At 48.4% G+C, this 24,570-nt stretch overlaps 6 protein-coding genes across 6 annotated transcripts; 4 read left to right on the top strand and 2 right to left on the bottom strand.

The window, feature by feature from the left end:
• Positions 1-1,817: 1,817 nt before the first annotated feature.
• On the bottom strand, positions 1,818-7,179 carry N7481_010236 (uncharacterized protein; the record flags this gene model as incomplete). Its single annotated transcript, XM_057269455.1, has 2 exons — positions 1,818-1,933; positions 6,501-7,179. The coding sequence occupies 2 exons, from the start codon at positions 7,177-7,179 to the stop codon at positions 1,818-1,820; spliced, it is 795 nt and encodes a 264-aa protein (XP_057120132.1).
• A 1,220-nt stretch (positions 7,180-8,399) lies between these two features.
• Positions 8,400-8,870, top strand: N7481_010235 (uncharacterized protein; the record flags this gene model as incomplete). Its single annotated transcript, XM_057269454.1, has 3 exons — positions 8,400-8,517; positions 8,570-8,682; positions 8,742-8,870. 3 exons carry the CDS (start codon positions 8,400-8,402, stop codon positions 8,868-8,870), a joined length of 360 nt encoding a protein of 119 aa, XP_057120131.1.
• A 7,634-nt stretch (positions 8,871-16,504) lies between these two features.
• Positions 16,505-17,749, top strand: N7481_010234 (DUF2841 domain-containing protein; the record flags this gene model as incomplete). Its single annotated transcript, XM_057269453.1, has 4 exons — positions 16,505-16,688; positions 16,751-17,200; positions 17,250-17,435; positions 17,487-17,749. The coding sequence occupies 4 exons, from the start codon at positions 16,505-16,507 to the stop codon at positions 17,747-17,749; spliced, it is 1,083 nt and encodes a 360-aa protein (XP_057120130.1).
• Positions 17,750-19,219: 1,470 nt separating this feature from the next.
• N7481_010233 (carbonic anhydrase) lies at positions 19,220-19,957 on the top strand (the record flags this gene model as incomplete). Its single annotated transcript, XM_057269452.1, has 2 exons — positions 19,220-19,347; positions 19,420-19,957. The coding sequence occupies 2 exons, from the start codon at positions 19,220-19,222 to the stop codon at positions 19,955-19,957; spliced, it is 666 nt and encodes a 221-aa protein (XP_057120129.1).
• A 125-nt stretch (positions 19,958-20,082) lies between these two features.
• Positions 20,083-20,768, bottom strand: N7481_010232 (uncharacterized protein; the record flags this gene model as incomplete). Its single annotated transcript, XM_057269451.1, has 3 exons — positions 20,083-20,326; positions 20,387-20,472; positions 20,526-20,768. 3 exons carry the CDS (start codon positions 20,766-20,768, stop codon positions 20,083-20,085), a joined length of 573 nt encoding a protein of 190 aa, XP_057120128.1.
• Positions 20,769-22,485: 1,717 nt separating this feature from the next.
• N7481_010231 (Mitogen-activated protein kinase hog1) lies at positions 22,486-23,998 on the top strand (the record flags this gene model as incomplete). Its single annotated transcript, XM_057269450.1, has 9 exons — positions 22,486-22,541; positions 22,596-22,643; positions 22,711-22,840; positions 22,900-22,943; positions 22,990-23,089; positions 23,142-23,498; positions 23,569-23,647; positions 23,702-23,885; positions 23,938-23,998. The coding sequence occupies 9 exons, from the start codon at positions 22,486-22,488 to the stop codon at positions 23,996-23,998; spliced, it is 1,059 nt and encodes a 352-aa protein (XP_057120127.1).
• Between the last annotated feature and the right edge of the window lie 572 nt (positions 23,999-24,570).

Here is a 24,570-nt window from a genome sequence, read left to right as displayed (position 1 = left end):
AGTACGAGAGTGGAAAGAGTCACGACTTACTCACTTGCTATACCTCTGCCTTTTGCATTTCGCCTCGGGCGGAGATGAAGCCATTCTCATCTCGATCGTCGGCAGAGTCAAGCGATCGATTGACCCGTGTCTGTGTCGGACTTCAACAGAAGGCTGATCGCAAATGCCCGAGTGCTGACCGTTTAATAGTGGCTGTTTGGGTTGAAATACTCGATTGACGTCCTACCACCTTGGGCCATAAGTTTGAAGACACCGCCTAATCGGGTAATTCTGCCATTTCACCACTCTACATTCAAATATATATATTGCATGCAATATGCAATATTATTGCACCAAAATTTGCTATAATATAGAATAATCAATTACAAAGTATATAACAGAATTTCAATTGCTAAAACCGAGTATAGTAGCCACGTGCCTTACGAGTCTCGCTTACACGCTGAGGCATCGATCTAATTATACTATCAATTTTATTTTGATCTAGTGCATCCCAGGCCTCCGATATACACTCCCTAAATAGCTTCCAATCTGCCTCAGATGTACCACAATGTAGTAGATTAGGATAGAGCTCATATAATTTACGTTTGAGCATACGCCACACGGGTTCAATAGGGTTGAGATCTGGCGAGCGTGGCGGCCATTCCATAACGTGTATACCATAACGTTCAAACCATCGCTGAGCAACGTAGGAGCGGTGGATTTTAGCGTTATCTTGCTGAAATATAGTTCCAGGTTCATAGTGTTCAATAAACCCTTCTTCAAGCGCTTTTAGGTAGGATTTCGTTGTATAACCACCTCCACGACCTCGCTGTCCTTCTGAAAAGTCACGCTCCATAATAACAAGTTTTGTACGCCCTCCGAGCCATATTCCAGCCCAAACCATTCGACAAATATCCTTCACATGTGCCTTAACCTGCACCATTCCCTGCCGGTAAGTTTCTCCTCTAAGCCGGGTGACGTATTGGCCGTTTAAATTAGGGATACGTTGAACGCTGCATTCGTCAGAAAATATGAAGCTTTGTAGTTGGGAATTATAGCGTTCAGCCCTCCAATTTCGGCAAAATCGGACTCGTTTGCGGGCGTTCTCCCTCAAAATTGGGATACAACGTCTTGCTCGATAGCGCTGGAGGAATTTTGAACGTAGGAATCGCTTGATTGCTGATCGAGATGGATGGCTGGGTATACGGGCGCTCAGCTCACTAAGGCTTAGCCAAGGCTCACGACGTGCAAGTAAACAGGTGTATTTAATAGTAGAGTACCTATAGACTTTAGGGGCACCTGAACGAGGCAGTGATTTGAGCGTTTGGTGCTCTCGGAATCGTTTGATTGTAGAGTATATTGTTGAGCGTGCGTCGTTGAACCCAGTAGCCATTTTAGTAGGCGATACACCACATTCATGAGCGTATATAATAGCTGCACGGGCCTCAGATGAAAGCTCACCCCCTGGCCTTCGATTGCCACTTATTTCAGTGCCAAACTGACGCATATTGGTGGTGTAGGGGGGTAGTTGAAGAAGATGGGTGGGGGGTGACGCGAAAATCGCGCTAAAAAATCGCGCGATGTCTTCAAACTTTTGGACCGCCTTTGTATTTCACACTCTTTTCGCTGTTACTAGACTATAGTATAATAGAATATTAAGGCGGAGAGCTTTTTTTAGCCACAAATTTATGCACTTTTACAGAAACTGTTGGTTTGGTTCCAAAGTTATCTGTTAGAACAATCCCCGGAGGGCGTCCTGATACGATAAGGATACGAGTGAAGAATGTGAGATATGCCTGATATGGGTATGATGATATTCAGACTAATCGCTGGTCCTCCTAAGAAGATCCAGCTCCTCCTTTTGAGGGGATCCTCTGTGCGTATGCAAGCAGGTAAGCGAGGTGATGTATCAACAGGCGGCCCCGGTGGTGGATAGGCACCTCCTCCGCATTTCCTATACCTCACTGTACGGTTGGTGTAACATTATCACCCTTCTTCGTAGCGCTGCGACCCGAAGTGCTTGGTAGTTGGATGATAGATGAAAGATGGATGAGCCTATACCGGTGGCTTTGGGTGCTTGCGTGGACGTCCCCGACGTCGCTTTGGTGCACTTTTTGGCAGTACACCATCCTTTCTAGGCCGTCCTCGTGGCCCTTTGGGGGTTTTTGCAGTTTCGGTTCTTGGTTTCTTCGCATTTAACTGTCCCTGTTGCCCTTCGAATATCTCCAGTGCTTCTGTATCCTCCATGTTAGAGCGTGGCTCCCAGGTATTCTCGCTGTCGCCGTAACCCTTCCATTTGACCAGATATCGTACTCCTCGGCCCCACCGCTTTGCCTCCAAGATACGCTCCACGTAGAACTCAGGAGCACCGTCAACCATCACAGGGTCAGGGTGCTCATCCCGTACGGGAGGACCTTGGTACGGTTCAAGACGCGAGACGTGCTGGGTCGGATGGACATTGCGGTAGCGGGGTGTCATGATGAGCTTATAAGCCTGTTTACCAGCTAGGCCGGCGATCTGGAAGGGTCCCACACGCTTGTGGTCAAGCTTCTCGTTCGGGCGGTCCCGATCCATGTGCCTGTTATCAGCCATTACCCAATCTCCGATGCGGAACGTCATCTCTTGATGCTTGCGGTCATATGCCTTCTTCATATTCTCTTTTGAGCGTTGGAGACGGTGCTCCAGCTCTCTGCGGAGGCTTTGAATAGCTGTGGTGCGGTGTTTCGCATCTGCATGAACAGGCATGGAAGGATTGTTCACGGAGGTACGTAGCTCCGGTCGTGCGCCATAGAGAGCTTCAGCAGGTGAGATGCCCAAGGCACTGTGGGTCGTCGTATTATATACGAATTGTGCGAAGGGCAGCCACTTTGCCCAGTCGTTCTGCCTCCAGCACACGTAGTGTCGCAGGTAATACTCCAGCGTCTGGTTCTGCCGCTCTGTCTGCCCATCTGTCTGTGGATGGTAGGCAGTTGATAGGCGACGACGAGTGCCCAGCTGGTGGCAGAAGGATGACCAGAATTCGCTCGTGAACAGGGTTCCTCTGTCACTGACGAGATTCTCAGGCATACCGTAATGGGTCATGACCTTCTCGTAGAATAGGTCTGCTAGGCCTGCGGCGTCTAGCTCCTTGGTGGTAGGCACATACAATGAGTGCTTTGTGAAGAGGTCGACCACGACCATAATGGCATTGTAGGTCTTTCCATCCCACTTGGATGATGGCAGGCCGGTGATGAAGTCGACGCTCATCCACTGCCATGGCTGCTGAGGCACCGGCAGTGGTTCCAGTAAGCCGTATGGCTTGTGTCGATGCACCGCATCGAGCTGGCAGGTGTGGCACTGCCTCACATACTCCTGGATCTGTGGGCGCATACCATCCCAGTGATACTTGCTCCGGATAGCTTCATATGTGCGCTTCTCCCTGTAGTGGCCTGCGTACGGGTCATCATGGTGCACCTTTAGGATCTCAGCAATAAGGGCTGGCTCACGGGGGATGAAAACCCTGCCGTCAAACCGTAGTAGTCCCTCTTCTGACCTGCTCCAGGGAGTGCCTCCCAAGCGTCCTGCACCGCCTGTTGCCCCTATCTTGTGGTTAATCTGCTGCAGCTGCGGGTCTTGAGCTTGCATTCCGCGGATGTATTCAACCATAGAGGCGGTAGACGTGGCATTCAGCGTCGTCTCTCCTGCTAGGGCCTGTCTGGCCCTTGCTCGGGTGGATAGAAGCTCTAGGCTATCAATACCACCAACAGCTTGGCACTCCTGGCCTTGCATTAGGGTAGCAGCCATTGTAGGCGCTTCAGGGTCATCGTCTGCGAGTGGTCCCTGTTTGAGGCTGGCTCTCAGTTTCTCAAATAGCTTCTGCTGGTATGGGTCGACCTGATGCGAGGGCGCATCGCGGGCATAGTCTGGCCTTCTGCTAGGCGCGTCCGCGGGGTTCTTGAGACCTGGTTTGTGGAGGATAACGAAATCAAAGGCAGCGAGGCGCTCGGCCCAACGTGCTTGCCGCTTCGATAGCTCCTTGGTGCTCATGAATGTCCTCAGGTTTGCATGGTCTGACCATACTACCACGGGCTTCTGCGTCCCTTCTAGGTAGTGGCGCCACGTCTCGAAAGCGTTGACGATAGCTAGCATCTCCAGGTCATGAGTCTCATAGCGCGTCTCCGCGGAGATCAACTTTCTTGAATAGAAAGCGACTGGGTGCCACTGGCCATCGTCTTGCTTTTGTGAGTAGATTCCAGAGATAGCATACCCTGATGCGTCTGTCTCTAGCTGTGAATCTCTCGATGGATCAAAGTGGGCTAGCACAGGGGCGTCTTTAAAGCATTGTTTTGTCTCCTCAAATGCCTCTTGGGCCGCTTGAGTGAAGATGAAACCTTCCTGCTTCTTGTTCCGCCCCTTCTTCTGTGCATCAGGGCCCCTGATGAGGTCGTTCAATGCAGCTATCTTAACACTGTAGTGCCGTATGAAACGCCTATAGAAATTGGCAAAGCCAACGAATTGCTGCACATCAAAAATACTCTGAGGTGCAGGCCAGCTCATGATGCTGTCAATTCTGCTCTTGTCCATCTCAACACCTCTTGGTGTGACGATGAACCCCAGGAATTCCACTTGTGTGGTATGAAACAGGCACTTGGAACGCTTTACGTATAACCGATAGTGCCTGAGCCTGGATAGTACCTCTCTTACATGGTGCCGGTGCGACTCCTCATCATTTGAATAGATGAGTATGTCGTCCAGATACACCACTACGAACACATCTAGCGTGTCGCTGAGAGCGCGGTTGATGTAAGCTTGGAAGGTTGCTGGTGCATTGGCCAATCCAAAAGGCATCACGCAGTACTCATAGTGTCCGTACCGCGTCCTAAACGCGGTCTTCCACTCATCACCTTCCTTGATACGGATGCGGTGATAGGCGTCTCTGAGATCTAGCTTTGTGTAGATATTCGCGCCTGCGAGGCGATCAAGACTCTCCTGCACCAGTGGTAGCGGGTGTCTGTTTTTGATCGTGACCTCATTCAACCCTCGGTAATCGACGCATAGTCGGAGGGAGCCATCCTTCTTCTGTACGAAGAGGATAGGAGCACCTGCTGGACTCTTGGATGGACGAACACATCCAACCTCGATTGAGGTTATCCTGCAGGTATTTTCTTAGCACTTCTAACTCATTGGGTGACAATGAATAGATTGGCCTGTGTGGTGGCTGCTTGCCTGGGAACAGGTCGATAGCATGATCATGCGAGGTATGTTCTGGTAATCTGTCAGCATTATCCGAATCAAAAACGTCTTCGAATTCTTCATATTCCAGTGGCAGTGTCTCTCCCTCATGTATCATATTAAGGTGGATGGAATCACCCCAGGGCTGGCACCATAAGATGCCAAGCATTCCTCCTCGGCGAACCTCCTTGCGTATCTTGCCGGCATCGACAAATGCAATGAAGGTGTTCTCCTCCTTCTGCTGGGAAGATGGAGATCGCCAGAGCCAGGTGCCTAGCGCCCAATTGATGTCTGGGTTGGCGTGCTGCAGCCAGTCATAGCCCAGGATAATGTCATATCCCTGCATGTTGACTGCTTCGCACGTCACATCTTCGTTGCGCATGGCTCCCGACGCGTCGGTAAGCTGGAGCTCCATGTCCCTGCTTCCGTACGACTTGATCTGGTGGCCGTCCACTGCAGTGACGAGCCTGGGTGCTTCCTGCGCGGCGCGCAGTTGCTTCTTTGCCCATTCTTGGCTGACAAAACTCTTCTGAGCTCCTGAATCGACTAGTGCCCACACGCACTGCCATCCTACGGGTGTAGCCACGAGGATCTCACATGCGAGGGCAGAGGAACGGCTCCGCCATGGTTCGACGACGAGACCTAGTACTGATGCGGTTTGCAGTGCTAGGTCATCTATTTTTTTGACTTGTGAGGCCAGTCCGCAGGGAATCCGTGCTTCCTGTAGCAGACATCCTCAGTGTGTCCAGTTAGCTTGCAATGTGTGCACTGCTTCCTGTCTTCCGCGTCATCGCGCTTCCTCTTTTCGCCCGTGTTAGGTACTTCCTCTGGTCGCGGTGGTCGGTTGGACGACCCCTTAAAGCCCCCACGGCCCTTTTTGACGGAGTGCTGGCGGTCATTCTTGTGCTGGCCTTGAGGGTTTGAAGGCCTCTCGGCAGGCTGATGTGAGGTGTGCTCCTTCTTCTTGATAGCAGTCTGCCTTTCCGGGAGTTGCTTCTCGATCTTTTCGTAGAAACGCAGCCACGCATTGTACGCGTCGCCTTCTGCTGGCTTGTTGACATACTTGCGAGCTTCTACGCTGATTTCCTCAACAAGGCCTGACCTTAGCCTCTCAATCTTCTGTTCACGCGTGCGTTCCGGCCGCATGAGCCTCTCCAGCTGCACTAGCTTAGTGGAGTACTCGGTGACGCTCTGGTTCTTGTACTGCTTGGTACGGTACCATTCGTCGACGCTATCCTTCGCTACCATGTCTGGGTCTGCTACAAGAGAGGTTGCCCAATCTTCGAAGGTTCGCCAGGTGAGGTTCTCACGTGCGAGGTTTTCTCGGTAGTTTAACCACTGGCTCGTTCTCTCTTCATCTAGAAGCCCGGCAGCTGCGTCGACCCTTCTTCGGTCTAGCTGGTAGAAGGTCTCATGGCGTAGGAAATGCACCACCATCTGGTTCTTGAATCGCATCCAGTCTGCGAGGTCCTTGGCAGTGAATGGAGAGATAGATGGTAGCGGTGGCACTTTATCGTTTGTGGTTGTTGAAGACGCTGCGCTCCTTGGAGTTCTAAGCCCGGTTATAGTGCTTGGGGCTGTCGAAAACTCCGTCGGCTGCGGAGACGGGGCTCGAACAGGTGGTATTAGTGTAGTACCTCCTTCCTGCGACCACGATGGGTCCCAGGACGACGATCCATGGGGCACAGGCACGAGAGGAGGGCCCATAGCTGCCAGCCGCGCCTCTTGCCTCTGCTGTTCTTCGCGCATATCCAGCACCTTCTGTTGCCTTTCGCGTATCTTTTCTTGAGCCTTCACATAGCGGTCCCAATTCGCGAGATCCGCTCGTTGCTTGTTCAGGTCGCGCTTCGTGATACGCTTCGGCGGAGGAGCCACGGCGATGACGGGTTCCTCTGGGGCATCTGACTGCGCCGAGACGGATCGAGCGTGCGAGGAATCAACTTCGTCCTCCATTGATGCACGCCGGGCACGGGTTCGGGTGAAAGGCATTCTCAACTCGACGGTCGCATCCGAGATGGAAGCGATTAGAATGTTAGGACAATCCCCGGAGGGCGTCCTGATACGATAAGGATACGAGTGAAGAATGTGAGATATGCCTGATATGGGTATGATGATATTCAGACTAATCGCTGGTCCTCCTAAGAGGATCCAGCTCCTCCTTTTGAGGGGATCCTCTGTGCGTATGCAAGCAGGTAAGCGAGGTGATGTATCAACAGGCGGCCCCGGTGGTGGATAGGCACCTCCTCCGCATTTCCTATACCTCACTGTACGGTTGGTGTAACAGTTTGTACACGTTTTGGATTTTATTGATCGTTCTGGTTCCAGCATCGTAAGTTGTATCCCCGGGTTCGAGATCACTGAGCATGCAAGGCCGAAGAAAACATCGTCGGGATAGAATATACGTTCCATCCCTGGGATGAAGAGATGCCTGCCCTGCAGGGGGATAACTTCGCCTGGATCAATGGTAAAACTTCGAAATGGGCTTCCTATTCGCAGTGTGGAGATCACGCCCCGTTTTACAGAAGTCAGCAACATGAATGGTAGTCGCGTCAATCATGCGTGATTAAGACATAGGCACAGTCTCAAAAGTGTAGCTGGTTGATAGACATACCGCCAGCCCAATGAAATTAAATTTTACTCCGAGATCCTATGTCACTTGTCACCATTCAATGTGGCAGAGAACTGATGTTTCTTTCTTGAAAAGGTACCGGCGCTAGCTCTATGTGGGAATACTTTGAATTTGTCCTGAAGAGTTCGCGTCCGCGCGACGGCACAGGTTGTGATACAGCGCAAAGATTAGTCGAGATTATTGTCTGGCCCATGATCCCTTTATAGCTGAACGGCAAAGAACTCTGGTTTGGCACGTCCACCGATCAAGGGGCGATAATATGTAAGTGTATTCCGAGCAGGCGCGTCACCAATGCGACCTAAACGTGTTGATTCCAGGCCATACGAAGCGTTCTCTCAAGATCTCACTCCGCCCGAGTATGATGTCATATCGCATCACGGAAAACTGCCGAGCCACTAACATAGAGAAGAGAGACGTCTTTTGAGAGTCTCCAGAAGTTTCAGTCAACCCTTTTGATTTATATTTTCAAATTCTACCATTTTCCATTCAAAGCGTTGACGCCTAACAACATCCATATCTCCCATCCAATTCATATTCCACGAACTAGTGGCTCTGGCTCTGCCTTTCTACCTCTACCACCATGTCTTCTCTCGCCTCTATCCGGGTCTCATCCCGCCAAGTCATTTGTTCCAACTTCACCCTCCCTGCCTCTACATTTCGCACCTCGGCAGTGCGAGGCTTAAACAAGAATCATCGACGTCAGTATACAAGCCATAGCTATCTCTGATCGCCATTACTAATCGTACGCAGATCGTGAAGGTCCCCCCAACCACTACGAATCCTCCAAGCATGAGGCCCTCAAGGACACCAAGGATGAGAAGGGAAAGTGGGACTCAGAGCTGGCTAGTACCAGCGAGCAGAATGTGAGAATGCCCTCTCCAACCTCGCGAAATATATCAGAGCCAACATCTTATTCAATTAGGTGAGAGCGGATCGGGGTGAATTTGATGGTGAACATCCCAGTTTCGATGCCATGCAGCAAAAGATGAAACAATTGCCTCATGACACTCTCAAAGTATCCGGAAGTAAGAAATGGGTGAGGATTGAATAGCTGGACGTTTTGTTGTGTGATCGATCGCCAATGAGATTTATTTTGGTCCTGGTGTATGTATTTGAGAGATATCGTTGCAGAGTGTTCTCGTGTGATTTGGTTTTAAGGATTATCGCATTAACAATAACAGTTGAGAAATTACACGTCTTGTTTCCCTGAGTATATCAGTGAATGGAAAGAATAAGTTACGGCGAAGGATATAATCGTGGATGTAGTATGATCATGAACTCAGCGTCCAACAATTCAACGTGGCCATCAAGTTCGTCCCCAATCTTGATACTCAGCTGGTGCTGCTGACCAATCGATCGTCCAGCAGGATTTGGCAGTAGCTGGCAGGGAGGTTGTCTCCTTGCTCTTCTGTAGCCTCGCAGGCTCATATTCCAAGTGGATTAATGTATATCTTGGTTAGAAACCCATACTATTGAGGTCATTTATAACCAACAAGTGGAGCCCGATTCATTATATTTACTTTTGCTGCTTGAATTGGCCTGATCTGGATCTTCATTTCGTCAACCCTATGGCATAATTTTCATGGTTTTTTGTCTTGGTCGCCAAACATTTAGCTTTTGGAGATTTCGACATGATCTCGCGGGAGCAAATATCTCGCTGCTATCGAGATATGCTGCGGCTTTGAGTAAAATTGGGTTCGATAGACCTCGCAGATGGGGCTGTCTCCAGTTTAGTATGTAATTTCCGAGACAAAGGATACTCGTTACGAACCATGGTGAAGTTTGGGATGGCGAGCAATGGTAGGGCAATACAATCGCGCGTAGGGTTATGATGGTCTGGTGAAAAGAGCGGCCGGGCGAGTTTATATCGTTCTTCGTGTCGCTACACGGCAATCATCGTACCTGAATCCATCAAAGAAGCTCGTACCACAAGAATGCGCCGCGAAGAATGGAAGTTCCTTAGAGCGAATTGTAATAGCAGTACTGCTCATGCCCCCAGGATCGCTGTCAGGGATATACATGAGGCATACACGCTAAGTGGAGAAACGGACCCACATGGTGCATCTGGGTTCCCCTGAACGCGAGGAAGCTGTCTTTCTTTTGCTTCCTCGCGCTACGTCTTGTATCTAGAGAAGACTATAGCTTTCTTTAATATTGATCATTCATTGGAAAGACACGCTCCTCATCAACAGATACGTGCCTCACAATCGCATTCGTAATTCCTGGGAGAGCCAAGTTCCGGGGAGCTCATATCGCTGGCACAGTAATGCATGGCCAGCTGGATAACGGTAACCAACGGCATCATGTCATATGGAATCAAGCAGAGGGTTGAGTTAGGAGAGTGATTCTGACCCACCACCACCCGTGTGGCTCATTGCGCCATCCCTTCCACCTAAATAAATAAATCATCTTGGACCTTACCATAGACCTGTTGATCGCCGCTTGACTTCGAGGACGGTGCAAGCCTTTGATCATACATGGATCTCTTCAGTCGTGGCCTTGCGACGATTCCGCATCGTGGACAGTCGTTACTTAACGTTGCGCAACAGTGACACCCGAGTTATCAACAAGAATTGGCTTTGTTTCAGAATTGGTGCGTGCATCGAGTAAGTTCTGATAGCAAACTCTGTGACATAACTTCTAGGCTGTAGGTAATCAGATTAGCTTGTTGAGACGAGTCCACGACACGCTATTTCTGGCCGACTCTTCTGACTGGCCGCGGTGGAACTCGTTTCACCTGCGTCAACAACGTTGACGAGGCAAAATGATTTGTCATGCTTCACGGGCTTCCGGTGGGGCGAGCGCTCCACCCGCGCTTCGTTCCCTGAATCCATTCCCGATAAGTCAACCATCTTAATGCCCAGTGATGGTCCCTGCCAACACACCGCAGAAACTCTGACCCAAAGCATGGACATGTATACACCGAGCCAATGCGAAATGATACTAGCCGAGCCCTTAAAATTTTGCAACATGTGGCTCACCGGTCTTCATATAATTTCAACCCCAAGCTACCGAATATCATCGCACGCCCGTAATTTCTATAAATTGAGATGATCCCTGTACTGCTCGACATTTCCAGTCACTTGTGCCACATCGTTTCACCAATGTCAAAAAAAAATAGAAAAAAGTGACAACGAGCTCTTCGAGGTTCTCTCAAGTTACGGAGACCTCAATATTGAAGAAACGGATGACGATTCTACTACAGAGGAAGATCTTTCGAAAACAAGTCCGGGTCGCAGCTTTGTGGCATCAGAGAGCGATGATGCATCATACCCAGACGAAGAGTCGCTAGGATCCAGTCTTCCCTGTATCCACCACGCCATGGATGGTCACAATACCTCCGGAGCTGTAAGTGCGTCCATGAGATTTCTTTTGACTGTCGAGCTAACCAGAGCAACTAGGTTAGCAAAAATATCCCGATTAGCGCCGTTGCCTCTCGTTTAGTCTCCGAAAATGGGATTTCAGTGATACAGTATTTGGTCTTGTGGCAATCGTGGGAGCGAGAGATACCGCATGAGTATGATGTGAGCGAGGATCTGTCTTCGTAATCCAAGTCGTATCATTGACAAGACAACATGATTGGGCTTGAAAACCCTTCCAATCTGCTTTGAGGGCGCTCGCTTTATTTTTGCCTTTCAGGTGTCTACCACCTACACCGTACTTGAATTTCTTGCAGTAGTTGAGGAATCGATGGACATCGTTGGAGGTGACTTGACGAAGAGCCTCCTTCGCATCGCTCCATTTTGGAAGTATAAATGTGCTCCCGCGCAGCCTTGAGCCCTGTGATTGTACGATCTCGAGCTTCCATGCAGCTTTGAGCCCTGCGTTATCAAATTTGTGCTTGTTTAGGCGACCCGTGGCGCCGCGGTGCTTGTCCTGATCCTCTGAAGATATGCAGGCACCTCTTCGTGGTGTCAGAGACTAGTATTCGAGGGAGTCACTTGAAGAAGCCAAGACCTGCTCTGAAGAATCGATAGAAATCAAGAATTCGCCAAAGCATTGTGTATGACGACTTTAGTATTGTTTGTAGACTTCACCATTCATAGCCGTGAATCGCGCATTGTACTTTGTAGCTTTCAACCACGCCCTGGGCTTCAAATATGGACATTCTCTTCCGTGTAGTCTAACGTAGAGCATTGAGTCATGGGGCTGGTTGAAATCCCGGTGTATGATAGCGTAGTGGCCAATCTGGGTGGCGGCTGAAACCCAAAATGTCAACATTGGTGTCAATGCTTGTCTCTGGTGGCTAGCAGTGGCGGTAGAAGTTGTCTGGATGTGGTGAGACGTGGGAGTTTCGGCGGTGGGGACGGATGGCGCGTGTTGACGATGAGTAGGTGGTGAGTGAGGTGAGTGAGGTGAGTGAGGTGAGTGAGGTGAGTGAGGGTTGAGGGTTGGTGGTGATGGTCATGTTGAGATAGGTAGTTGTAATATTCTTGTTGAGGTTACTATCAAAAGTGGGAATCCCATCTATTTAAATGTCCATCGCTAGTCCCGCCATAAGCTTTGACCACCGCGATACTCAACAGTGACTGCCGAGCGGTGAAGTGGCGGCCAACGGTACACACCCATCGCCGTCATAGTGGGGATCTTCGTTCCCACGAATTCAAAAGCTGATAGACAGTGCGAAATGATGACTCCTATCAGCTTCGATTTGGTAGTACAGCAAATCGCAGTGTATTCAATACACTGTACATGTTGTCTTTTCTGGTAAAAGCTCGACTATGAGCTAGGAGTTGAGTGACGCAACCAACGTTGGTTGCCAATTCAAAAACTATGTGAAAGTGTGCATTATCTATGGCAGAGCGTATCCTTGTTCTTCCTTCGGTCGCTCTTCTGTGTGACATTCTCTCGGCTCGAGCTTCGTCGCGTGCTCTTTGGCGATATTCTGTGTCTGAGGTATGCTGAGCCGATACCTACAAAATATATATCCCCAAACCTGCGCTATTATATACATTACCGGCGGTAAAATCGGAAACGAATTATCAGAGCAACAGCGATACGGTGGAAAGCCTGATCCTTCTGAACATCTTTCAAGTATCATTTTGTGTCGGCCTGATCAAATGAAAGACACTTGTGGAGCTCAAAACGCTGATCTAGCTGGGTACTTGCCCGGAAGAACGGCGATATGATTATTTGTGAGAATGATGGCGATAGTCAAGCAAAATTCCTGCGGCAAGCATGTCCCCTTGAGTGGTCTAGTGGAACTGACTGCATTCCTTTTCTAATAACGGCTCGGGTTCGATTCCCACAGGGTACATTCAGATGACCTTTCATCTGAAAGACGGACCAAAACCCGCTTGATTTTTCCGGGTCATTTCGCGTTTTCTACGGTCGATTTTTACCTCTTGGCCACCTCGTGATTATAATGAAACCACGTTTCTGTAGTCGCTTGAACATGCCGACTCAAGTCAGCATCTGGCCGTCTTCGGACTTGTGCCACAGGCGGCTGCACTGACGCGTCGCAGCGTCTCGCGTCGGGCACATGTGACTGGCTCACACTGACAGAAACATCACGGCTACGTTCGAGATCAACATGTACGTCTTTTCCACCAATGATCTCAAACCGGCCCAGCATCATTCGGGTAACAGTTGAGCGGTTGTAACCATCGCGGCAATCGACTGGCCGTACTTCGCGAGGCTGCTTCTGTTGGTGAGTTCGTTCGTGGCGTTCGGTGATGACATCGAGAAGGGAACATTCGATTGGCCTGCGGCCGCATTTGGGAGGAAATACTTATCTTCATATCAGCGATGTGGCAACATGGTCAGTTGGTTTACCCCAAGCTTGCAGTGATGAGAGCGTGTTGCCAGCTTCGTTCGTAAAGGCGGCCATGGTCGCAGCTTGGTATCGCTGTTTGCATTGGGACACGGCAAAGCAATCTCCCGAGGGATATACTCAATCTAGCACACATTGTTAGCTGTTGGCGCAATATGAGTGTTCGCAACTCACTGTGCTCGTGATGTAGATGAGATCCCCTAATACAAGCCCACAAACGGTACCCCGATTGGACCCGTGGGGGCGGCCGAACCACGGGTTTCTCACTGCCTCTCAATATTAGCATCATTTGAGGCGACAAGGGTGGTACAGACTTACTGCAGTGTAGTCTGGCATCAGCACAGGCAGACCAGAGACGAGGTAGCAGCCTCGGCTCGCTTACACATCAGAGGGCCCGGGATTGCTCGGTGCAGCAGGGATGAGTGGGCTATATCTGTCAATGCATATCTCTAGGCAAACTTCCAGCCATGTCAGTAAAGAGTATTACTGGTGAAGAGAGTCATGGTATGTTGTTCCGAGGAGGGTAGGAACTGACCTGAAGATTACTGCGCTCGTGGCGAGAGATCCGGGGTAGATCCAGTGCTATGGCCAACAATGTCGCTTGCTCAGCTGCAACCAGGGCCTGACAGAGATATTACTCAGGCTGTGGTCAAAAGCTCGATTCATTACTAATTGATGCTATTCTCGGAGAAACCGTGGTCTTTCTCGGTGGCCGTCGATGCTTAGCTTCTCTTTGTTGTCGCCGAATGCTTCGATAGCTCAGTCGGTCTAGAATGGGTCCAGATCATGGCGGCCGACGAGGCTTCGGATTGGACGTGGGACAAGAGGTTCATAGCCGTCGGAATACGGCAAGTTCCTAATACATTGACAGTTAACCTTTGATCGGACAGGGTAATGCCGGAGAGATGAAAACACTTTGGAATGTTACCGTATGGCTAACCGGAGGGCATCAACCCTTCCTGAATTGGGCCCGCTAAATACGACAGGCGAAGAGGCCGTTTCGACCAAGTCTTTAGAAACAACGAAGGCGCAAGCATACTGGGAGCTAGTGGCTTGGTCTATCAGGCTGGTGCACCTGGTTTAGTTACAAGGACGATGGGGGAATATAGCTCGGTCATGTCGACTGCAATATTGACATTCGCCCTATGACGAGAATGAGACGTCAGCGATATTTCTGAAGAACAGAAAGCCACAAACAGATTGATTCCATTTTGAGATGGAAAATCCAGTACCGGGTGTTGGAGATGGGCAGTGGCAATGCACCAGGGTGACATTGAGCGACTCGTGATCGAACGTTTGACTTCCTATACAGTGAGTTGTCAGCGTAGGATAACTACTCTCTGTATTGCCGCAATGATATAAACTCACGTTGTCAGCTATTGCTGTCCACTGCTTTCTGGCAAGATCAAAGTGGCTGCATAAGAGATGACTTCGATCTACCATTAATAATCAGCAGGTAGCTCATGAAGATATCTCATAACTCACTGTGCTCGCAGCCTCGATAATTCTGAGGCCAGCCAAGGTCCGTCTAATGATTTCCTAGAGGAGTGGCGGAGGCGGGACTGATCTTGAGCATATTCCATGTCAGCATAATTTCAAATGACGGGGCAGCTACACTCAATTGCTGTTTAGAGACTTCAGTATCGAACAATGACAGGCTAGTGCGATGCAAAAGGTTAGTTCAATTATAAATTCATAGCTTCAAGGTCAGTCCATACCAAAGAGTAGCTGGCGAAGACGAAAAGCGTTCGATATTCCTTGACACGGAGTGACAAAGAAATGCTTGAGAACACATGTTCCACTGCCGAGGGATGGGGTACTTATAGCATTTTAGCCAGCTAATTTGCTTGGGTCGATGCGATGACCATTGTGAATTGTGAGGGCACAAACACAGACAACATTTGATTGCAGCTGGTTCAACATTTCATCATTGATTTAATGCAGCACTCGAAGGGATTGTATGTTATTCTGATGATCCAGCATATAAATTGCTTCTCTCACTGTTGGTCTCGTTTAAACAGTCGCAAAAATGCGACAGAAGCGTAGGTACCGATGATGCGTATCAACATTCACCACCATGTGTCCGTACTTTATTACGATGGATGGGGAGGCAACCTTCACTAACCGATTATGAGCGTATTAATTACTCGGAGATTGCCTCATCAATAAGAAAAAACCGTCAAGTGATGCTTCACTCCTGGCTACCTACTAGCCTAAACGCATAATGTTCTATGTTCCTTCAGTATTGGTACAGCGTGTATCGAAACCAGATTCACCACGTTTCTTCTCTTTGGTTCATTCCCGAACACAGTCTTGACGCACGCTAATCTATATATGAATTAGCTTATTTCCAAATACCGAGAGGTATTGTTTCGAGGTTATCGCATGATAAGCGGGCTACATATTATTTGAAATATACATACGCATGATACATGCACCCCGATTACCCCTCTTTTTTTTTTTCGCCAGCCCCTTGCGTTCCGCATTTTTCTATTACGCCAGCACTCTGGCACTCCCACTATTATTCGCTTGGTCACCGCATTCGAAATATTCGTGTCCCCTGCGCTTAACCCGAACTCACTGAGTATTATGATATATTTTGGGGCAGCCATTACAGACTTCAGCTCAACTGCAAATCCTTTGCTGCTTCTTATTGCATTGTCAACCGGATTACTGCCCTGCGTCTCAAACCTGAACACTTTCGGTATCGAGGCTCCGACGTCCCGTATACGTGCGATATCACCCTTGATCAACACAATGGATTTGAATCGGCCACAAATAGCCGGTGGTGAACCCGAATTACGGGACTACGATGGCTGTGTGCCCGAACAGAACAATGTGATATTTTCTCTGATCTAGCCTGTGTATGAAAGATTTCAGGATCTGTTCACTGATAGAATGTTGGCTGATCGATGACTTCCGAGCAGACCCTGAACATTGAATTCTCGCACCCAAACTTTGCAATGATTTATATTGACCAAGATGGCAGTCTCCAGGTTGAGACGTCGCCCTTGCTTGCGGGGCACGGCGGAGCCATCTTCACGCCGGATATGGCGGACCGTTTTATGGAAACGGTGATCTCGAGTTCTCAATCCGGTGAGTGGTCAGCCCTGGCACGATTGCCTTTAGTACGAACTAACTATTCTCGTTATTCGCAGGGCAACAACAGCCTTCCCCTTTCCTATGGAATATTGAGCCGGAAGCTGAATGGGCGTCCACCAGCAGCCATACTGAACCCGTCGACTTGATACCTTGCGAATTGCAGCTCCAACAGAGCCGACAAAAGCGACGTGGCTTAAAGCGACCTCGACCTGGCCCTACGCCAAACCCTCCAGCGCCACCAAGACAGACGATTCTCCGAGTCAGTGACAGGAACTTATTGCGACAGTATTATGAAAATGCATTTGAAAATTTTCAACAATTAAATTGCCGAGCCATCGCGAAGTCATATATAAAATTCCTCGAGCCACGAAAACAGGTCAATTTTCCTTACAACGGGCGCAAAGTAATTTCCGGCATAATGCAACAGGTCGATCCAGAGCTTACTAAGCCCGGATGGTGGCCTGCTGGTATCATACACCGGGAACCTGACCACCTACTTAAGAGCGGTAGGTAGTAATACGTCAATGGTTAGACTCCAATGCTGATTGACTTAAGACCGAATTCGACTTCTGGTTCACATACTATGTGATCTTAAAGACACCCACGGAGTCACTGTGGACAAGCTCCGGCGAGCCAGTCTCGACCTGCGCCGCTATATAACGCCGGCAATCCGGCTGCAGGTCCTGGATGAGATCTATTTCGTGCGACAGATGGAAGAGCAATTTTTAAATGGAGAGATCGGTAGGTCTGTCTACCTGATTACGACAATATTATGGCATTGATTTGAAATAGATGCAAACTTCCTGCTTCAGATGACCCAAACTCTCCTCCCCGTCGACATTCACGACATCCATCAAGCTCACGTGTCACCTACCAGCGTACCTGCTATTTCTGGTCCACTATTAGATGCCGACAATGATAGACAGGCCTCCCGCGATGATAGACATTGGCCTTGTGATTATAGCTCTTCGATGATACAAGGCCGGCAAATTCTCCCGCTCTCCCACGCCACCAGCGGATACGATGGTCAGCGAAGGCCTACCGGACGGTATTAACCACATCTTGCTGGCGACATTTATTTTCCTTGAACGGAAGCCCAGGTGGTCAGATGGATGCAAGACACTGAGCATTGATTTCGTAGGCACACCTGGTATTTGTGGAGCTTACAGATTAAATTTCCGAGCTCGTGGGGTGGCTGTGAAAGTGACAGCTGCGCGGTGACATTTTTATTGGTGCCAATATGTTTCGCCGGCTGTCAGAAAATGGAAATTGTAACTACCTGTTGTGATATGAGGCTGGTGCAGATCAGGAACCAAGCCGGGCCATCGGAATCAATCCCGAGATATCTATACGAAGAGCCAAGTTGATTGGAAATCAACTTGTTCTTCTCGTTGTATATATATAGCCTAATGTTTCCCTCTTAACAAGATAATTCATACCTCTGAACAACAATAGAACCAAATGGTATGTTTGTTCTATCCAGAGACACTCCTCCTTTTTTCTGCTAAACTAGCCGCTAATAATTTTTAGCCGCTCAATTATTGGGGAATATGCTTGTTTTCGACCCAGAAGGGAGAGTTACTGCATCCGGAGCTTTAGAATTTGCCTATCTAGCCCCTTATCATGATCCTACAGATGAACCGGAGGCTGAAGAGAAAGTCGATTGGACATATGATAATGTCAACCATTCAGTTGACGCTTGGAAAGCGGAGTTGTATGCCTGGCAGTCCAAATTGATGTTGAATTGAAATGCTGATGATGAAATAGGAATTCCAAAATACTCGATTTTCATAAAGAAGAGGTCTTGAGAGAGGCCGTCCAACGATGGCTTCATGGCAGTGAAACTGGCCCCTCAGTGGTTAATCGTCAACAAGGCGCAACTGATTGAGTTGCAACCTACTTGCGTCAGCAAAGGTAGGAGAAACTGAATGCCGCTATTTTCATCCATAAGATGGAATGAATGGCTTCCGGGCCTATAATACAAAGATATGTCCTACCTTACTGAAATGAAGTGCCAAATCATAAGAAATTGCAAGTTTATCCGTGTGTCCATAATATAAATTTGGGCGCGACCAATCAGGTAGATCGGGAGCATGGGCTTGGGTGGGCTGTGTTGTGTTTCAAAGGAAGATTGATTGTTCTCATTTCAGAGGGAATACGTACGTTTATATATATATATATATTGAGAAGATCAAATTGATTGGAATTGATTGGAAATCAATTTGATACTTCATATAGACACCTCGGGATTAATTCCAAGATTGCTATTAGGTTCCTGATCTGCACCAGCCTTTTATCACAACAACGGTGCCGGGGTGGGGGATGATTGGGGACGATTGAGGGACCATTGGAGTTCTCAGTGTGGGGAACAGCGATAGGACTTCCGTCCGGAAATTGCGGATGGTGAAGTGGATGTGGCGTGCTTACGTAGGCATGGCCCCTCATATCCCCTATTGCTGTCCTAACAAACTCTGGATAAATACTCACTCACTTTGCCAACGTAACGGGTTGGCCTCCAAAACAATATGAATCGATATCGCCAGCAGTCGCTCGAACACATCTTCAAAAATAACAAGAAATGGGTCTTGTCGAAGAAGTGCGCAGACCCCGCCTTTTTTGACAAGCTTGCTGCTGGGCAATCACCTGACTATCTGTGAGCAATATAGCTATGGCTTCATTCTGACCGTCAAAATGTTCACCATTGAATTCGTCTGACGGTAATCAGATATATAGGCTGTAGCGATAGCCGTGTCCCTGCCAACGAAATAATGGGTCTAGAGGCTGGCGAGGTTTTCGTTCACCGCAATATCGCCAATCTAGTACCCAATGTCGACCTTAACGTCATGTCCGTGATCAACTATGCTGTGCGACACTTGAAGGTCAAGCACATCATTGTGTGCGGCCATTACAATTGTGGAGGGGTCAAAGCGGCGTTAACACCGGCTGACTTGGGATTACTTAACCCATGGCTCCGAAACATTCGCGACGTGTATCGCTTGCATGAGAAGGAACTCGACGGAATAACCGATGAAAGCTCAAGATATAATCGATTGATCGAACTCAATGTGGTGGAATCCTGCAGGAATATCATCAAGACCGCTGCTGTCCAGCAAAGCTACCGAGATCTTCAGTATCCTATTGTTCATGGATGGGTTTTTGATCTACGCGACGGCCTACTCAAAGACCTCAAGATCGATTTTGAGGGGGTGTTAGAGGATGTGAAAAAGATCTATAGTCTGTCGTCGGATCTCAATCGCAAGTAATCAAAACCACAGTTCTGAAGTGCCAGTCACATCAAGCTCCGCAAAATCTTAAGCATCAAGGCATATACAAATCATTAATATCAGTTCTCAACCAAAGGGATCTTTTGGATTGTCTTTGAGTCTTTCTAAGTCATATGCTGAGAGCTTTGCGACCTTTCCAACACCCGATAGGCCTTCTCAGCCTTTGTATCATATACCAGCCCGTGGATTTGCAAGTGCCCCTTCGTAATCGCGTCAGTCACTTCGGTAAATTTGCCTAACGAACGCAATTGATCAAGAACGTTGAACTCGACAAAAGAGCGATCACGTTCCGTCACTGGGGCTTGATTGATATCTTCTTCGTGCGCTGCATAGAGGGAATTGAGCTTGCTATAGTGACCGTTAACCAGTGACCCCGCGGATACCTTGGACAGAGAACGGCCCACTTACCACAGCCATGGACCTTTTAACCCATCTCTCGAGGCTGCTTTCACGATGCCACACCCATAATGGCCGCAAACTACGATGTGTCTCACCTATACAACGTTAATATGAACGAATTGTGAAGCTGTTCGAGATCAATAGCTACCTGGAGGTCAACGACGGCATGTTTTATCGCAGTCTCGGAGGACAGGTCGTCATCAATGATAATATTGCCAATATTTCTAAGCACGAGTAGCTCGTCACCAAGAAGATTAAAGATATTGGATTCGTTGTGATTGCTATCAGAGCATCCAATCCAGAGCACCTGCTGAGTTGCCTGATGAAGGCTTGGTATGTAGTTTGCCTCAAGAGGCTCTGTCGTCACCCCTCTGAGTCGCGTTTGGCTCATGGTAGAAGAGCCCAAAGGGTGAGCAGTCGTGCTATGGTATACTCTCCAACAGAGACGTCGTGTTGTAAATAATCGAAAGGTAATTGGCCAACTTGCAACAAGAATTCGACGGCAAAGCATTAATGACGACCTGTGAAAACCTTTTAAAGGGAAGTTCACCAGAGTGTGCATCTGTCATAAATTTTCAAATACTGGACAGCGAGTTAGGGGCCCTGGCCGATCATATGTAAGCGTAGAAAAAAGTATAACCACCCACATTGTCTGTGCTCCGTACCTTCGAACGAAAGGAAAAGGCTCGGCTAAGATGTGTTTATTTCGATGTAATCACAGCAGCCGATTAGAGTATATGATCGGCTCTCTCAGATCGTCAATAACATGAGTATGGCGGTGGGGGCCACGTAGGCACTAGCTATTGGTTGAACAGCCGCAGCCGATTTTCGGCCCCGATAAATTGCCGTTTCGGCCGAAAACTCGTTCCCGGACCAGTGGCATGGGGTTCGGACAAGGTACCCCACAGGTCACAACCGCAAGAACTGGTTCGTAAGAACTTATCGACAGTATGTTAGCGCGTTTCACGGTCCGTACGGCCAGATTGCCTCTACAATTACAGTGACGCAGCAAAAGTTTTAGCACCTCCTCGATTACTCCTATTCTGCCGGTCAAGACTGACAAATCATTCTTGTTGTAGTTCAGAGGTATGAATTGTATTGTCATTTACAGGGAAACATTAGGTTATATATATACAACAAGAGAAGAACAAGTTGATTTCCAATCAACTTGGTTCTTCGTATAGATACATCGGGATTAATTCCGATGGCCCGGCTTGGTTCCTGATCTGCACCAGCCTCATATCACAACATCAACAAGACTCAGAGTGCCGAGCTCTTTATCCTGACGTCGACTGATGAAATTGTGCACTTGGTGTCGATCACTTTGCGAAATTTTGTCGCTGTTCTCATCACTAGAGCAGGCCATAGTAATATTTTCACTTCCTGGGGGGCTTTGCTTACATGAAAGAAGGGGAAGAAGAGTGATGTCGCATTGTTGGCGGTTCTTCAAATTCAGGCGGTGGATTTTTGACGACCCTGATTGGTCATATATCAGACGGTTGTCGGTGGTGTAACGCGTAATGTTTAACTAATGTTTGCCAAGTGTTTTGGGAATTTTGCAACGTTGTGTCGAACTGAAGGAGTGGTTAAATACCACTAATACCCTTTTGGGATAGGATGTTCATCATCCGCCCAATTCCCCTCGTAATTCCCCTAGTATTCGTGTGGTATTCGGGGTAGATTCGGAGTTATGGTGTCGTAACATATCGCTTCGGCATGATGCAGACTCTCGAGGGCGTTCAACTGCTCTCATCAACCTTCAATCAATTATCTGATTCTATTGGACATTTTCAGTACTAGCCAGTACATCAATCCCTCATCCTGACACGTTGTACCGATCTGATGTTCCTTAAATTTGTATGGTACCAGCTAGTTTTGCAATTCAGACTTTCCTTCTCTACCATTCGTCGCATAAGATAAGGTCCACACCGCTCTGTGTCATTCTGACATTCATTTGATTAGTCACCCAAATGACTGATCGCGGTTCCAATCGCCAACGACAACGCCATCGTCGTTTTCTGCGCTTTCAGCGTTGATTTTTGGTGCATCCCTCCCCATTACCAAAAGTTTATTGTCTAAATAACGCTGGGTATTCTTTCCCTTCCAGAATGACGGAATTTGTGCAATCCCAGATTCTCGGCACCACGTTCGAGGTCACTAGCCGGTTCGCATTGCCCTTGCTGCTGTCGCCTTAAGGGTTCGCTGATATCATTTTTAGTTATACGGGCCTGCAGCCGGTGGGTGCAGGTGCCTTTGGGCTGATCTGGTATGTTTGACATTATGAAATCGCGCATTGCGATGGTCCTAAGTGCTGACCGGAATGTCTTCTGCAGCTCCGCTCGAGACCAAATGTCCGGTCAGTCAGTCGCGATCAAGAAAACCATGAAACCATTCAGCACTTCAGTCCTGTCCAAGCGAACATACCGAGAGCTGAGGCTGCTCAAGCTACTCCGGCATGAAAACGTGAGTGTTTCCTCGTCTCTATCCCAGGGCTGTAGCATTTAAGCACTGATGTCCCGCAGATCATCAGCCTAAGCGATGTTTTCATTTCTCCCCTCGAAGATATGTATGTTTTCTTTTATATATCCCGTAAAACATGCTGATTATCGCAGCTACTTTGTGACCGAACTCCTGCAAACCGATCTCCACCGCCTCTTGACTTTTCGAACTCTCAAAGAGCCCTTCATCCAGTACTTTCTCTACCAAATTTTCGTCAGACTTCCGTCAGATAGAGTCATTTTATAGCCACTGACAGAACCTGTAGCGAGGATTAAAATATGTCCACTCCGCCGGCGTTGTCCATCGAGATCTAAAACCCAGTAACATCCTCATTAATGAAAACTGCGACTTGAAAATCTGCGATTTCGGCTTGGCTCGTATTCTGCAACCGCAGATGACAGGCTATGTTACCACACGATATTACCGGGCACCCGAAGTAATGCTCACCTGGCAGCAGTACGACGTTCAGGTGGATACCTGGAGTGCAGGCTGCATATTTGCTGAAATGTTGGACGGGAAACCGTTGTTCCCTGGGAAGGACCATGTTAACCAATTTTCGATTATCACCGACCTTCTGGGGTCACCCTCGGATGACTTGATCGAAAGGATTTGCAGTGAGAACGTGAGTCGTGTCTCACTGTATTTAACACGGATGACGTTTATGGGAGTACGCTAATGTCTCTCGTGTACAGACCTTGCGATTTGTCAACTCCTTACCGAAGCGAGAGCGTCACAATCTAGCTAATAAGTTCCGAAATGCCGATTCTGATGGTATGTGACGCCCCCGCTGTCCTTGCCTACCATACGCACGCTGACGGTTTGCAGCCGTGGACCTGCTTGAGCGGATATTGGTATTAGACCCAAATAAGCGAATTCAAGTCGGAGAAGTGTTGGAGCACGGATATCTGGCGCCCTATCATGACCCGACGGACGAGCCAGTCGCCCAGGAAAAATTCGATTGGTCATTCAATAATATTGACCTAACCGTGGACACCTGGAAGGTTATGATGTAGGTGTTTGACATGCGTGTTGCTTGATTCCAGTGCCAACCATTTTAATAGGTACTCGGAAACTTTTGACTTCCACAATATCGACCAAGAAAACAAGGTTTCGATCAATTGAGAATTAATAGCTTCTATAAATGCAGTCTTCCATGGTCACAGCCAGCTGTGCTGCTGAAAGGCTATCAATTTGTTCACTTCATTCAATATATTGTGCGATGACTGGAACTGCTAGGTCAAGTTTACTGGGGTCACGTCCAATATCCCCTAATCTGATGGTCGACCCCTCACCCCCTCGAAATTGCGTTGCATTACAACTCATTAATCGTTGTTTGAGATACAAGGGTCACCATGTCGTGACATCGAGACAGAGACTCCCTTGATGCAACATCAGTACAATATCCTTGGCTCAACTGGACGGGCAATTTTAAAGGCAGCTCATTACAAAGCTGCATTGCAAATAATTGAGTCTCAATGCTCGTTTCGGTTGTCTGCCAAGAGCAAAATCTGCCATGCATGCGTGCACCCTATAACAAACGGAAACCTTCCTTGGACGACAGAGGGGTGGGACATGTGGGAGAACCTACCCGAGACAACGACTCTTTAATCCTGCTGCAGAAGTAGGAGATGGGCTTAGATATTCCAGAGCTTCCAACTACATCATGTTATCGCAGATTGGGAAAAGCGTTCAGC

The sequence above is a fragment of the Penicillium waksmanii genome, assembly GCF_028829765.1.
Source record: "Penicillium waksmanii strain IBT 27052 chromosome Unknown utg000008l:1.0-5622682.0:1.0-5626561.0, whole genome shotgun sequence".
Classification (NCBI taxonomy): domain Eukaryota; kingdom Fungi; phylum Ascomycota; class Eurotiomycetes; order Eurotiales; family Aspergillaceae; genus Penicillium; species Penicillium waksmanii.
This window is presented reverse-complemented; position numbering and strand designations above follow the sequence as displayed.